This window comes from Leucoraja erinacea, chromosome 14 (genome assembly GCF_028641065.1).
Source record: "Leucoraja erinacea ecotype New England chromosome 14, Leri_hhj_1, whole genome shotgun sequence".
In the NCBI taxonomy this organism is placed as follows: domain Eukaryota; kingdom Metazoa; phylum Chordata; class Chondrichthyes; order Rajiformes; family Rajidae; genus Leucoraja; species Leucoraja erinaceus.
The window spans coordinates 5476477-5493092 of NC_073390.1; the positions used below are offsets into that span (position 1 = coordinate 5476477).

At 43.6% G+C, this 16616-nt stretch overlaps 1 protein-coding gene across 8 annotated transcripts in view; it reads left to right on the forward strand.

Moving 5' to 3' along the window:
- The first annotated feature begins 1248 nt into the window (after positions 1-1248).
- The window catches only part of abcc5 (ATP-binding cassette, sub-family C (CFTR/MRP), member 5), a 101015-nt gene continuing 85647 nt past the window's right edge, over positions 1249-16616 (forward strand). For 3 of the 8 annotated variants that reach the window (XM_055645403.1, XM_055645411.1, XM_055645412.1), the window contains exons 1-2: positions 1249-1594; positions 12221-12381. In XM_055645403.1, the coding sequence (XP_055501378.1) occupies position 1594; positions 12221-12381 (162 nt within the window). In that variant the 5' untranslated portion in view covers positions 1249-1593. Of the gene's footprint in view, positions 1712-12220; positions 12382-16616 lie in introns of all 8 variants that reach the window. The other 5 variants (XM_055645405.1, XM_055645407.1, XM_055645406.1 and 2 more) reach the window with 5 other exon arrangements.

Sequence of the window (16616 nt, forward strand, 5' to 3'; positions counted from 1 at the left end):
AGTAGCAATATTTTTTTGTATTTAATGAACTGTGAATAGGTTCACTCTTTGGTACAATGATAGGGATCTTTTCCTATTCTCTTCAACCTTGTTTTTATGTTGGGTACAGATCAGCAATGATCTAGTTGAAAAATTGAGCCAGTTTGAGGGGCTGATTAGCTTGTCCTTTTCCCGTTTCAATTCTAATGAAGATGACTGCGCATCTATACCTATCTATTTTTAGATACACAACTCGATTTATTATGAACTTATTTTGAAGTGAATTTGAGATTTTTCGTGAGCATCTTTGGAATGAATCCGCTTGGTTTCATGAGGAAATTCGTGGTTTTCTTTAATCAGCTGTCTGCCCGAGAAGCAGAACTTATCCCGTGAGTGACAACCTTCCGCTCTGAGGAGATTCTGATGCAAGGTCAGAGTGAAATAACAGATGGTGCATAATCTTCCCAGTGCTTTCCAAAATGTTGTGATTTTTAATCACACATTCCTCGCGCCTGCAGTATTTTTCTTGTAAAGAAATATCTCAGGCGCCTGATTATTTCCTGCGATAATTTCACTGAAGATAAGACAGTGTGGCCTAACGCAAATTGAAAGAACACCACCTCATATATCACTTGGGCAGCTTCCAACCCAGCGGTATTCGTCACCCATTCATTCTCTCCAGAGATGCTGCCTGTCCTACTGAGTTACTCCAGCTTTTTGTCTCTATCTTCGGTATTAATATTGACTTCTCTAACTTCAAATAACTCTTGCCTTTCCACTCTGTCCCTCCCCCACTCTAGTTCTCCAACTAATTTCAAACCCTTCTGATTATTTTTGCTGATTGTATTCCTTCTTGTCACCTTCCCCATAGCAAACAATGAACCATGGATAGATATAAAATGCTGGAGTAACTAAGCGGAACAGGCAGCATCAAAGATCCTAGAGAGCTCCTCTAGTATCTTTGGGCAGCTCTCGATGGAAGGAATGGATGACGTTTTGGGTCGGCAACCTCTCGGGCGCAGTGTCTGCTGGGGATTGCAGTCTAATAGAAGCACCGCACTGCGGGGGGGTTCCGAGTGGAAGGGAACTACAATCCCCGGCGTGCATGCGGGGTGAACTACAATCCCCGGCGTGCACTGCGGGGTGATATGAAGGGAACTACAATCCCCGGCGTGCACTGCGGGGTGATCCGAGTGGAACTACAATCCCCGGCGTGCACAGCGGCGAATTGACGCAGCGGCGGAGCGGAGCAATATTTTTTTTGCACACTCCTCCCCCGCCCGCTGCGGAATTTATTTCCAGAAGGAGAGACGTAATCAAAGATCCTATTGCTGTAGGATCTTTGGACGTTATCGTGAGGCATAAGACAGGGAGGAGATTTGATGAAACGTCTATTTCCCTCCCACAAATATTAATGGCACTATTTTTTTAATTGAAAGGCAGTCATTTAACCTCCCCCCTGTCGTTCAGCGAGGAACGCCTAAACATCAGGTTAAAAAAACCCGCAACGATTCCACGAGAAGAATAACATCTGGCTGGAAATACGCGACCTTAACCCCAATTGAAAACAGGAGTCGTCAAATTGCAAAGGAATTGTGTGGCGAGTGAATTTGGAGTGAGCTGAAACTGCGGAAGGGCGCGTTGACCTCGAAAGGCAACCGGGCTAATTGAGTCGCTGCCGGTAATGAGACCTTCGTCTGTTTGTCAGCAATAACAATCAAAGATTATAGAGGTACTTTGATAACAAGTGAAACGTTGCACATCGTGGAGATCGGAAATAATCTCAGAAAATAGCGAGAATGCTCGGGTCAGGGAGAGAGAGAAAAACACAGTTGACGTTTCAGCCCCATAGTCGTTTATCTGAGCCAGGAAAATAAAATATCTCTCAAGTTGCGAGGGATGGGGAGCGCAGTCGGAATATCTGGGGTGAGGCGGAGATCGGGGAAACTGAGTGACACAAGTGGGGGAACTGCATTGACGAACTGAGGGAGGAGGGGGTGGTGGTTCAAAGCGGAGATTAAAAGGGGATGGAAGGGGGAAGTGGAAGATTAAAAGAGAAGTTGTTGATTTCAGGTGGGGTGAGACTGAGATGAGTGTACGGAAGAGGGAAAAGGAGCAGGTGGGGATGATATGTGGTGTTGGGCGGGAGGGAGGGTGTGGTGGCAGGGCACCATCCCCCACTTTCCATCTCTCCATCTGCTCCGGGAATGAAGCTTTCTGCTCAAGGACATCCAAGAAGTACTCTTTCTTCAGTAAACGCGGTTTGTCCCTCATCAGTTGTGGATGGACCCCTCGCCTGTTGTCTCCTCTGTCTCTACCAGGTCTGCAAACCCCTCCCCCAAATGGACCAGGGATAGATTTCCTCTAGATCTGACTTTTCACCACACCTGCCTCCACATCCAGCACAACACCCTCCCACATTTCTGCCGCCATTGACATGATCCCATCATCAGTCACAGCCCGTTCCCAACTATTTCTGCTTCCCTTTTCATCAAACACTTGTGCTTGGTCTGCCAAGGCCTGCAAGAGCTCCTTGTTACGAACAATTTCTCTGAACAACTCCTTGGTTTGCTCATCCCTTCCCACTCAACCCTCTCTTTCTCCAGGCATATTCCCCTGCAACTGCACGCTATGTAACACCTGTCACTGCACCTACTCCCTCATATTCATCCACCCCAGCAGCCTTCCCGGGTGACACAGAGGTCTGTGTGAACCTCTTCCAACATCGTCTATTGCATTCGTTGCTCCTGAAGTGGCTTATTTCCAAAGGTGAGAGAACAAGCAAAGACGACCCGACGTTTTCGCCAAACCATTTTAACTCCCGTCCCAATTTGCATAAATACCATTCTGTCCTTGGTTTCCTCCATTATCAGAGTGAGGCCACATGAAAACTGGAACAAGATATAGATATGCCATTTATTGTCACTATACATGTACAATGAAATTAAAAGCTGCTCGTACTCAGTGCATACATATAATTTAGTACAAAAAACAAGAAACAGAAAAACAAAAACAGAAGGGAGAAGGGGGGGGGGGGATAGGTGCACAATTCTGCGGCGCTATATACATGTATACAGATGGAAGTCCGGGTGTTGGGCTGTGAAGTCAGTGCATGTGTGAATTTGAATTAAGAGTAGTTATAATTTTCGGAAAGCAACTATTCCTGAGTCTATTTGTCCTGGATTTGATGCACCTATAGCGCCTTCCAGAGGGCAGCAGGTCGAACAGTCCAAACGCAGGATGGGAGCTGTCTTTGATGATATTCTTTGCCCTGCTAAGGCAGCGGGAGGTGTAGATATCCATCAGGGAGGGGAGAGGGCAACCAATGATCTTCTGCGCTGTCCTAGTTACCCTCTGAAGCCTCTCCCTGTCTGCCATGGTGCAGCTGCCATACCGCAACAACAGCACCTCAACAAATTCAAATTCACATTTATAATCACATGCACCAATTAAGGTACAGTGATAGGAAATAGGCAACGTTTCGGGCCGAAACCCCGAAACGTTGCCTATTTCTTTCACTCCATAGATGCTGCTGCACCCGCTGAGTTTCTCCAGCTTTTTTGTGTACCTTCGATTCTCCAGCATTTGCAGTTCCTTCTTAAACAAGGTACAGTGATATTTGAGTTGCCTTGCAGCAATATAATTAAAAGAACACAACACAATTAAAAGAACGATAGAACGTAACATAAACATCCACCACTGTAATCACAGTGATGGAAGGCTATAAAGTTCAGTCGGTCTTCCTCCTTTTGTTCACCCGTGTTTGGGGCCTTGACCCTCCATAGTCGCCTCTACGGACGGCCCAATGTACAAGCCCTCTCATCGGGATGATCGAAGCTCCGACGTCAGGACGGATGGAACACACTCCGTGGCTTGGGGTGCCTGAATCGGCCACTTTCTTACCGGAGTCCGCGGCTTCTCGATGTTATAGGCCGCAGGCAGGCAGGCCAGCAGTCAGAGCTCTTCTCTGGCGATCCCCGGCAAGGGATCCCTGGCTCCAGGATGGTAAAGTCCACTCCACACCCGTGGCTAGAAGCGGCGCAGACCGCGGCTTCACGATGCTAAAGTCAGCAGGCCGGCGGTCGGAACCGTTCTTCTGGCTCTGCGATGGAAGTACGCGCCGCGCCTGTTACTGAAGCTCTGGGCCGTCTCCGGGAAATGCCGCACCAATCCAAGTTGTTAGGCCGCGAGGAAGGCGAAAATGCGACTAGGAGAAAATCGCATCTTCGCCGACGTAAGTGACTGGAAATGGTTTCCCTCTATTCCCCACCATCACCCCCCACATAAAAATATACCGAGAAACATTAACACACACATTTCGACATACTAAAAAAACAAAAAAATGTTGAAATGTCAGACAAATGACAGACACACCCTCGCGCGCGACGATATTCTCTAGACTACAACCCAACTTTCCTGTTCTTCCATTTCTCCCACCCCCAAGCCCTCTATTTCCTGTTTATACTCTCATTTCCCCATCCTCTTGTCCAATTCCACCCATATCCTTCCCTCTGGTTTTACATTTCGCTCCTCCTCTTGAGAAAATCATAAAGCGGGTCAGGCAGAATCGGTGGAGGGAATGGGCAGGTGATGTTTCAGGTTGGGACCTTTCTTCAGACTAATTGATTCGGTGTGGGGAAGGGGGGTAGAAAGCTGGAAAAGAAAGGTGGGCGCAGGACAAAACTGCATCAGTGACTGATGAATACAAGTTGAGAAGGGGTTTGATTGAAAAATGGATAGAGTAAGTAACGAAGGCAGGATGTGAAAAGAAGACTGAAGGGTAAAGAGATGAGAAGCAATATGAAGTGGTAACTTCAGAGAGAGGGATATAGGTAGAGAGGGGGAATAATGGGGAAATGAGAAACTCTGGCATGGGCAATGGGTATACAAAGGAGGGAGAAGGATCGGGGTGATGGTGGGATCAGGAATGGGTGATGGTGGGAGAAATGGGTGTGCACCAGGATAGGTGGGACATAGGAAAGAGGGGGTACAGGAGTATTTGAAATTGGAGATTGAACTTGTCCTCTCTGCTCCCATCCAAGTTAAAACTTGCAGAGGAGCTAGACAGCTATCCTTATTCCATATAGAATTCTCTGAATTGACCTCAATTGGTATGACTGATTTTAAATGGAAATTTTAACATTCATGTAAATAACAGCACAGACCTCGAGGCGACAGAGATTCTGAGCTTACTAGATATGCTCGACTTTACTCAACATGTAAATGAGGCCACCCACAAACATGGAAATACACTGGACCTGGTGATATCCTGAGGGTTAAAAATTGATAACATCCTGGTGTCTGATTTTACTGTTTTTTTACCATTACTGTGTGTTTTTTGATGTGTTTTTAAAGCTGTGGACGCCCTTTGGAGTCTACATGTATAAGGCACTTTTTAGATCCAGCAGCAGAACTTAATTGTTCTGAGCTTGTAAGTACATCCGTTCCTCTCAATCAGGGAGATTCTGTTGACGAAATGATAAAAGCTTTTAACAGTAACCTAGCTACGACACTTGTTAAAGTTGCACCTCTCAAGATTAAAAGGAAAGTAAGGGTTAAAACATCTCCATGGTTAAATAACTGTCCATACGTTTAGAAAATCATGTGGAGTAGCAGAAAGAAAGTGGAGAAAAACAGAACTAGAAGTACATCTTGGCATCTATAAAGAAACTGTTGCTACTTATAATAATTCTGTAAGATCTGCAAGGAGGACCCGTTTTTCTCAAATTATCGCAAAGTGGTGGAAATAATAAGATTTTTTTTCCTCCACATTGGCAGATTACTAAACTCTGCTTCAACCCCTGATTTTTTTTAAAGCCAAGCATCTGCTGAAAAACGTGAGCTATTTGCCAATTATTTTAAAGATTAGGTTCAGACTATCAGAGCTGGTATCCCTTTACATTCTACCATCCTCTGCTGCCGACCTAGTAAGGCGCAGGCAAAAATAAGCATTCATAAGTATTTCTACCTCAGAACTTTGTAAAATTGTGGCTGAGAGCGAATCCACTACCTGTCATTTCGACGCGGCTCCTGCAAAGTTTTTAAATAATGTTTTTAACGGTTTATCCAGTTTTGTGCTTACAATTATGAACATCTCCCTTGAGACTGGAACTTTCCCAGATTCTTATAAAACGCTGTTGTAAAACCTCTGCTAAAGAACCCAAATTTAGACAGTGGGCTACTGAGTAATTATAGACCCATATCAAATCTACCCTTTATCAGCAAGGTACTGGAGGAAGTAGTATTCAACCAAATACAAGACTTTCTGAATCAAAATGACATTTTAGAGAAGTTTCAATCTGGTTTCAAAGCAAATTACAGCACTGAGACTTCCCTGATAAAAATAGTCAGTGACAATAGACAATAGGTGCAGGAATAGGCCATTTGGTCCTTGGAGCCAGCACCGCCATTCAATGTGATCATGGCTGATCATCCCCAATCAGTACCCCGTTCCTGTCTTGTCCCCATATCCCCTGACTCCGCTATTTTTAAAAGGCCTATCTAGCTCTCTCTTGAAAGTATCCAGAGAACTGGCCTCCACCACCCTCAGGCAGAGAATTCCACAGACTCACAACTCTCTGTGAGAAAATGTGTTTCCTCGTCTCCGTTCTAAATGGCTTACCTCTTATTCTTAAACAGTGGCCCCTGGTTCTAGACTCCCCCAACATCGGGAACATGTTTCCTGCCTCTAGCGTGTCCAAACCCTTAACAATCTTATATGTTTCAATAAGATCTCCTCTCATCCTTCTAAACTCCAGAGTGTACAAGCCCAGCCACTCCATTCTCTCAGCATACGACAGACCCGCCATCCCGGGAATTAAACTTGTAAACCTATGCTGCACTCCCTCAATAGCAAGAATGTCCTTCAAATTAGGGGTCCAAAACTGCACACAATACTCCAGGTGTGGTCTCACTAGGGCCCTGTACAACTGCAGAAGGACCTCTTTGCTCCTATACTCGACTCCTCGTGTTATAAAGGCCAACATGCCATTCACTTTCTTCACTGCCTGCTTTACCTGCATGTTTACTTTCATAGACTGATGAACAAGAACCCCCAGATCCCATTGTACTTCCCCTTTTCCCAACTTGACACCATTTAGATAATAATCTGCCTTCCTGTTATTGATACCAAAGTGGATAACCTCACATTTATCCACATGAGACTTAATCTGCCATACATCTGCCCACTCCCCCAACCTGTCCAAGTCACCCTGCATTCTCATAGCATCCTCCTCACAGTTCACACTGCCACCCAGCTTTGTGTCATCTGCAAATTTGCTAATGTTACTTTGAATCCATTCATCCAAATCATTGATGTATATTGTAAATAGCTGCGGTCCCAGCACCGCGCCTTGCGGTACCCCACTTGTCACTGCCTGCCATTCTGAAAGGGACCTCTACTCTTTGTTTCCTGTCTGCCAACCAATTTTCTATCCATGTCAGCACTCTACGGGTGCCAATGGCCACCAAAAGTCCCGCCTGGCAACCTAAAAGCCGTGCCATTTTGCCCGGCTTGGCAAGCACCCGGGATACCTGCAGTTCAACTCTGAGAGGGCCCCCATCTTCATCTCTCTCTCTGTCACTCTCCATCTTCGCCCGCCAACCGTGTCTGGGCCACCGGTCTCCGCTCTATGATCTTTGGCCGGGTCTCCGCTCTCCACCTGCTCCTCATCCGCCGGCACGGCCAGCCGCCTTGCACATGTGCACTGCCACGGCCTGCACATCCTCCCCCTGCACATGCGCTCAACCACGACCGCCTTGCACATGCGCACTGCCACGGCAACTGGTCGGCGCCGGGCACTTTCTCCGTCCCTTTGCATTGTGGGAGATCTGGCCGCCTCGCTGCGACCGCTGAAAACCAATGGAGAATCACTCCCTGGAGCTGGAGTAACTCCCTGGAGTAACTTTTGCTTCAGGGAGCAAGAGTTACTCCAAAAATAGTGGTGAAGGGTCCACCACCAAACTCCAAACGCTGAACAATAACAGCCTATTGCATTTGATCTGTTCATTTAATGTGTGTATATATATATATATGGTATATATACACACTGAACTTTTATCTCCTGTTCTGTATTATGTTTGCATATTCTGTTGTGCTGCAGCAAGCAAGAATTTCATTGTCCTATCTGGGACAGATGACAAAATCTAATATTAGTTGCGTCTGCTTGGGTAACTATGGTAGGGTGAAGACTGTTCCATGCATTAATTGTGCGGGGGAACTCCACGGAGCAGCCAGCATCTCTGGATAGAAGAAATTGGGTGACGTTTCGGGTAGAGACCCTTCTTTAGACTCCCTCTGATTTTAGTGTTTTTAGTTTAATTTAAAGATACAGCGTGGAAACAGGCCCTTTAGCCCACTGAGTCCACGCCGACCACCGATCACCCATACACTAATTCCATCCCACACATTAGCGACGTGAGTCAAGAGTGTTTTATTCTCGCACGTGCCGGTTAGAACAATGAAATTCATACTTGCAGCAGCACAACAGAACAGCAGATGCTGTTTTAAATTGAAGATAGACATAAAAAGCTGGAGTAACTCAACAATTCAGACAGAATCTCTGGACAAAAGTATTATGTTTTGGGTTGGGTCTGAAAAAGGTTCCTGCACACCTTTGGAATGTGGAAGGAAACAAGAGCACCCAGAGAAAACCCATGCAATCAAATGGAAAAGGAGCAAACTCCATACAGACAGCACCCATATTCAGGATCAATTCTGGGTCTCTGGCACTTTTAGGCAGCAACTTTATGGCCAATGTACTGCCCCATAGTCTTGAACTGAATTAAAACATACAGTAGCTGTAAAGGGGGACATAGCATCACTTAGAGATTTAAGACTGAAAATGGATAGTTTCCTTTTTTTAGTAACCAAATTTATCAACGTATAATTTTTTGTGTGTTGGAAAACAAAATGTAGTGGCACAGCTGGTAGACTTTCTGCCTCACACAATAGAGATCTGTGTTCAATCCTGTCTTCGGGTACTGTCTGTGTTGAATTTGCGCATTCTCCCTGCAAGCATGTGGGTTTCCTTCCACATCCCAAAGACGCATTGGTTTTGTAGGTTAATTTGTAACTGTAAAATTGCCCCTAATGTGTAGGGAATGGGTGAGGAAAGTGGGATGACAGAACTTGTGTGAACGGGTAGACAAAAATGCTGCAGATACTCAGCGGGTGAGGCAGCATCTATGGAGTGAGGGAAATAGGCGACGTTTCGGGTCGAGACCCTTCTTCAGACTGATGTGAGGGGGGGGGGGACGGAAAGAAGAAAGGAAGAGGCGGAGACAGTGGGCTGAGGGAGAGCTGGGAAGGGGAGGAGAAAGCAGGGACTACCTGAAATTGGAGAAGTCAATGTTCATACCGCTGGGGTGTAAACTGCCCAAGCGAAATATGAGGTACTGCTCCTCCAAATTACGGTGGGCCTCACTCTGGCCATGGAGGAGGCCCAGAACAGAAAGGTCAGATTCGGAATGGGAGGGGGAGTTGAAGTGCTGAGCCACTGGGAGATCAGGATGGTTATTGCGAACCGAGCGGAGGTGTTGGCGAAGCGATCGCCAAGCCTACGCTTGGTCTCACCGATGTAGAGCAGCTGACACCAAGAGCAGCGGATGCAATAGATGAGGTTGGAGGAGGTGCAGGTGAACCTCTGCCGCACCTGGAAAGACAGCTTGGATCCTTGAATGGAGTCAAGGGGGGAGGTAAAGAGACAAGTGTAGCATTTCCTGTGGTTGCAAAGGAAAGTGCCAGGAGAGGGGGTGGTTTGGGTGGGAAGGGACAAATTGACCAGGGAGTTATGGAGGGAGCGGTCTCTGCCGAAAGCCGACGGGAGGAAATGGGAAGATGTGGCAAGTGGTAGGATCCCGTTGGTAGACAAAAATGGCGGAGAAAATCAGCGGGTGAGGCAGCTTCTCTGGAGCGAAGGAATAGGCGACATTTCGGGTCGAGACCCTTCTTCAGACTGATGTCGGGGGGGGAAGAAAGAAAGAGGCGGAGACAGTAGGCTGTGGGAGAGCTGGGAATGGGAGGGGAAGGAGGGAGAAAGGAAGGACTACCTGAAATTGGAGAAGTCAATGTTCATACCGCTGGGGTGTAAACTACCCAAGCGAAATATGAGGTGCTGTTCCTCTAATTTGCGGTGGGCCTCACTCTGGCCATGGAGGAGGCCAGGGACGGAAAGGTCGGATTCGTAATGGGAGGGGGAGTTGAAGTGTTGATCCACCGGGAGATCAGGTTGGTTAATGCGAACTGAGTGGAGGTGTTGTGTGAAGTGATCGCCAAGCCTGCACTTGGTCTCACCGAGGTTGATCATACGCTGAATAATCCAACCACATTTTTGTTTGGAAGTGGAAAGAAATAATAAAAATTGCATTCATTGCAATGTGTAAAAAGAGTTGAGATACTGTATTACAATTTTGCTGCATGTCATTGTGGTATATATCATGTCTTGATTGCTGAATATGTTTAGTTTGTGACTTTATTTGAAGCAGAAATAATATGTGAATGCTTCATTGAGTATAATTCCGACTGGTAACTGCACTTCGTCCAAGCACATTATCGCAAGCATCATGCAAGCCATCTTAGATGACCACCTAAACTGTCATTTGGTAACCTAAAAAGTTTCCGATATTGCCAGGCTGGCAACAGGGAAAAAAAGAGCCCTGTATTTTAGTAGAAAGAAGTACTTGGTTAGCCTTTGGGACCATGTGTGATACCTGCATGATATACCGTTTAGTGTAGCACAAGGTAGCTCCCTTGGTCCGTTACTCTTTTCCTGTTAGCCTCCCAATGCCGCAACTATAAGAAAATTGGTGAAGCAGCCTTTTTCAATGACGCCCCCAAGCTGTGGAATACCCTACCCAGGGCTATAAGAGACGCCCACTCAGTTGACATATTTAAACGGCAGCTGAAAACTTATCTTTTCAATCAATTAAACTGACTTTATTTCTTCTGTATTTGACCTGTGTTTTTGTTTTTTGTTCTTTAACACTCTCAATTTTATATTTTAATATAAATCTGTGCTTTTTATGCTATTAACTGCCTATGTCCTTACTGTTTTAAATTGTATTTTTGTTTAGACCTGTGTTTTTGTGGAAAGCACTTTGGTTCGCATTCAATTGTATGAAAAGTGCTATGCAAATAAAGTTATTATTATTATTATTAAAACCTTTAATTTTGATCTTTTAACCAGTTTTGGTGAGTGTTCGTGAGTGGAACGTATAAATTCCGTACAGACAGCACCCGTAGGCAGGATCAAACCCGGGGCTCTGGGACTGTAAAGCAGCAGCTCTACCACTGCGCCATCGTTTGTTAATGGTCTTTTGTAATATTTTGTGCTTTGGAATAATCTCTAACTTCCCGGAGGCATCACATACACAAATAGCATTGTGTCCGTATTTAAATTGTGTGTACTTCCCTTACTTTGATTTAGTGCAAGGCTGCATGAAGTATTTAGAATATAGTTTTGAATTAAAAGTAGCAGACTGAATAAGCACAGACCAGAGGGGAAAAAAATTGGTGATGGTTTAAGTATAGCTTGGCAATTCATGCAAATTTCAAAATTTGATTGAAGGTTTGAAAGTATGGATTGGGTTACGATGCTTAAAATTGCATTGAAAGAATAGCAAAACTGTACTGGAAATTGGGCTGTTAAGTTCGTTGAAGAGTTTTTTGTCCCTTATTTTATCCTGTTGTCATTATTATTTTGTTGAACTAATAATAGCAAGGAAATTATATTGTTCCTTTAAAGCCATCCTCCTTTCTAAGAAGGGATAGATGGGGCGAGTTTAGTTAGAGATACAGCATGGAAACAGACCCTAAGCCCACATTGATCACCCATTCACATTCGTTCTACGTTATTCCACTTTCTCATCCACCCGATACAAATTAGGGGCAATTTTACACAGGCCAATTAACCACACATCTTTGGCCATGGAAAAAGTGCAAACTCCTCACAGACAGAGCCCAAGGTTATGATTGAACCCAGGATTTTGGCCATATGAGGCAGCAGCTCTAGCAGCTGCGCCACTGTGAGGGTTTAGGTAAGAAATGTTTGGGTTTGGAAATACCTGGAATAATCTTAATACCCGAAATGTTTATTGACATTTCAACATGGGCTGCTCAACTTGCTGTATCCTTGAAAGTATTTTACCTTTTGTTTTCAAGTGTATGTGCAATCTATTTTTTTTTGATCAGTGTCTGTCTGTAGAATCTTTACTATAATTGTCTTTCTCTCATTTTTGAAAGTGCAGAAAACATACCAACAAACCTTGGCCGGATTTCATAAAGATGCAAACATGAAGGATATTGATGTCAGAATGGAATATGTAATTCCCAAGCCTGGATGTAAAACAGTGAATAGAAAATCCCCACGTTTGGAAACGCACAAAAATCAAGGAGAAACACAGGTTAGACTTATATGTGTAATTTAATGAAAAGGTTTTAATACCATAGTTTGTGTTTGCTTTTTAAGGATGAAATTTGTTATATAATAAATATAGCACAAATGGCCAGACATGTTTGTGCAACTAATTTAAATTCCTATTGACATAATCCTCACATTTCATGTAGTTATACAGTACAGACAATAGGCCTTTTGGCTCACCTCATCCTTGGCAACCAAGGAGCTTACCTGAGTAGGTCCTATTTGGCCCATATCCCTCTAAATATTTCCAATCCAGCCACCTGACCAATTGTCCTTTAAATGTTGTTAATGTTTCAGCCTTTACCACTTCCTCTGACAGCGTATTCAGTGTACCCACAATCATCTATGTAGGAAAACCCACTCCTTAGATCCATTTGAAATCTTTCTCCTCATACCTTCGATGACTCTTCCCTCGGGAGAAGGCTGTGACTGCCCATTTTATCCTTGGCCCTCATGATTTTATAAACTTCCAGAAGATCCATTGTCATCACTCCACTTTTTTTTTTTTGCTCCAGGAATATGTTCTAGCCTATCTAGTCACCTTATAACTCAAACCCTCCAGCCCAGCAACATCCTTTATCTTTTCTATACCTTTTCTACCTTAATCCCATCTTTCCTATAGCCTGGCAACTAGAACTGCACACAATATGGCAACTGCAGATCAACCATCCTATTATACGTCTATAACATGACAACTTGTGCTCATTATCACAACTAATGAACGCAAGGATGCCTGGCACCTTCTTCACCACCTTGTCTACCTGTATCACATGTTTCAGTGGGATTCTTCTCACTCTTTTGCTTGTTTGATCTTTCTTAAATTCATCTTAACCATGGTAGAGAGTTCCATATTCTCCCCAGTTTGTTTAAAAGAATTGAAGCTCTATATTCTCCAGCAAAAGTAATGGCTAATGTTCATTTTATAGAATCAGTACATTTTAGCCATTAACCCCATCACAACTTCATTGGATATTGTAGTATCCTATATGTTTTGACTGCTTTCTTTCCAATAATTTGCACCTCAAAATTATTAACTCTGCATATGCTATTCTCTCTCTTGGACCATTTATCCCTTTAACAATGCATTTTATTTTTCTGGAGGAAATAATAGTTATCTCTGGGGGAAAAACAACATTCTAAAAATACTGTTGTTTTCTATCATTTAGCCAAATTCTTATTCATACTGCAATTTTGTTTAATACAATAACAGTTAAAGTATCATGTATTGAGAAAAACATTGGTTGTAGCGAATGTGCAATGCTAAATGTCATTCTTCAATTTGTACTTGAACACTGTATCTAGATTTAATAAATTATATCTTTGGAAATTTATTTTTTCAATCACAGCTCTTAGGATAACTATAATTATAAAGCAGTATCCAAAAAGGTTGTTTTAATTTAAGAAGCCTTATGAGTTTATAATGTGACATAAAATGGGGAGAAAGTTTTATGGTGGACTGGGATACCATAAAACTTTACTTAACTGTTCTCCAGTGAGTCGCATGAATGTAAAAAAAGTAATGACTTTGCAGATGACATATTAATAGGGCAGCAATCACTGCAATTTTTTTTAAACACAACAATTTTATTTGTGTACACAAAAATGCTGGAGAAACTCAGTGGGTGCAGCAGCATCTATGGAGCGAAGGAAATAGGTAATGTTTCGGGCCGAAACCCTTCTTCAGACCTTCGATTTTCCAGCATCTGCAGTTCCTTCTTGAACAATATTTTATTTGTGTAATGGGTTAGAGACGGCATATCTCTCCTTATAATATAGCACTTCTCAGCCCTTTATTGGATTGTCATTTTGGATTATGCATTCAAATTCTGAGGTAGGAGTGTTGTTAAGTCGGGACTGATATCATAATTTGACAGCTGAACTTAATGCAGCAAAATTCTATGCAATTAAAGTTTCTAGAAGTCTCTGTTGAAGAATGTGTTGGTTGTGTTATGAAAACCTCCTGCGCTTTGGGGGGAAAAGGCCTTAGGGTTCAATATATCTCTTTAGCAGAAGTGGATAAGGCCTGGGTTAACATCTTGTTCTAAAGGTAGCACTTCCAACCACACAGCTATGTAACAGAATTATGAGCAGAGATTGTGTATGCCAGATTAAGGTTGTCAGTATATGTACACTTTTACCCTTCTGAAATGGGTAAAGGTTAGTGCTATCGAACCAGGCTTTTTTTTTTACAATATCATCAACCAGCATCAGCATCAAAGCATTTGCTTGACCATTGGAAGTTTCAAATAATCAGCCGCATACTGTTGCAGTGCAGAAGAAGTATATTCTCAGAACTTGGGAGGGACATCTGAATCCCAATATACTGATTTGGAATCTGTAATTTTGAAAGTTTCTCAGTGATTGTTGTTATGAAACTATTAGATCATGATTTTAATTCCACCTCTTTTCACTCATTTCCGAAAGGGCAAGAAATCTGTTTCCTTATGCGGTCTGATCTGTTAGTATTGTGGTCAACTCTTAACTGTCCTCTGAATTAACCTTGCATGCCATTTGGTTATATCAGACATGTACATCAGTATATAATAAAAACAAGGAAGATTATCAGGGCACACACAGCTGCACCAGTCAAATTCGGCCCTTCGAGCCAGAACTGCCATTCAATGTGATCATGGCTGATCATCCCCAATCAGTACCCCGTTCCTGCCTTCTCCCCATATCCTCTGACTCCACCATTTAGATAGTAATCTGCCTTCCTGTTTTTGCGATCAAACCTTACATTTATCCGCATTAAACTTCTTCTGCCATGCATCTGCCCACTCCCTCAACCTGTTCAAGTCGACCTGCATTCTCATAGCGTCCTCCTCACAGTTCACATTGCCACCCAGCTTTGTGTCATCTGCAAATTTGCAAATGTTACCTTGAATCCCTTCATCCAAATCATTGATGTATATTGTAAATAGCTGCGGTCCCAGTACCGAGCTATGCGGTACCCGACTAGTCACTGCCTACCATTCTGAAAGGGACCCGTTAATCCTTACTCTTTGTTTCCTGTCTGCCAACAAATTTTCTATCCATGTCACCACTCTACCCCCAATACCATGTGCCCTAATTGTGCCCACTAATCTCCTATGTGGGACCTTATCAAATGCTTTCTGAAAGTCCAGGTACACTACATCCACTGGCTCTCCCTTGTCCATTTTCCTAGGTTACATCTTCAAAAAATTCCAGAGGGTTAGTCAAGCATGATTTCCCCTTTGTAAATCTATGCTGACTCGGACCGATCCTGTTACTGCAGTCCAAATGTACGGCTATTTCATCTTTTAAAATTGACTCCAGCATCTTCCCCACCACCGATGTCAGGCTAACTGGTCTATAATTCCCTGTTTTCTCTCTCCCGCCTTTGTTAAAAAGTGGGATAACATTAGCTACCCTCCAATCCACAGGAACTGATCCTGAGTCTATAGAACATTGGAAAATTATTACCAATGCATCCACGATTTCTAGAGCCACTTCCTTAAGTACACTGGGATGCAGACCATCACGTCCTGGGGATTTATCAGCCTTCAGTCCCATCAGTCTATCCAACACCATTTCCTGCCTAATGTGGATTTCCTTCAGTTCCTCCATCACCCCAGATCCTCTGGCCACTACAATATCAGGAAGATTGTTTGTGTCCTCCTTAGTGAAGACGGATCCAAACTATCTGTTCAACTCATCTGCCATTTCCTTGTTCCCCATAATAAATTCATCTTTTTCAGTCATCAAGGGTCCAACTTTGGTCTTAACTAATTTTTTCCTCTTCACATACCTAAAGAAGCTTTTACTATCCTCCTTTATATTCTTGGCTAGCTTACCTTCGTACCTCATCTTTTCTCCCCGTATTGTCTTTTTAGTTATCTTCTGTTGTTCTTTAAACATTACTCAATCCTCTTGCTTCCCGCTCATCTTTGCTACGTTGTACTTCTTCGCTTTAACTTTTATACTGTCTCTGACGTCCCTTGTCAGCCATGGTCGCCCCTTACTCCCCTTTGAATCTTCCTTCCTCCTAGGAATGAACTGATCCTGCACCTTATGTATTATTCCTAGAAATACCTGCCATTTTTGTTCCACTGTCATCCCTGCTAGTGTATCTTTCCAGTCAACTTTGGCCAGCTCCTCCCTCATGGCTCCATAGTCCCTTTTATTCAACTGTAACACTGACACCTCCGATCTACCCTTCTCCCTCTCCAATTGTAGATTAAACCTGACTGTGTTATG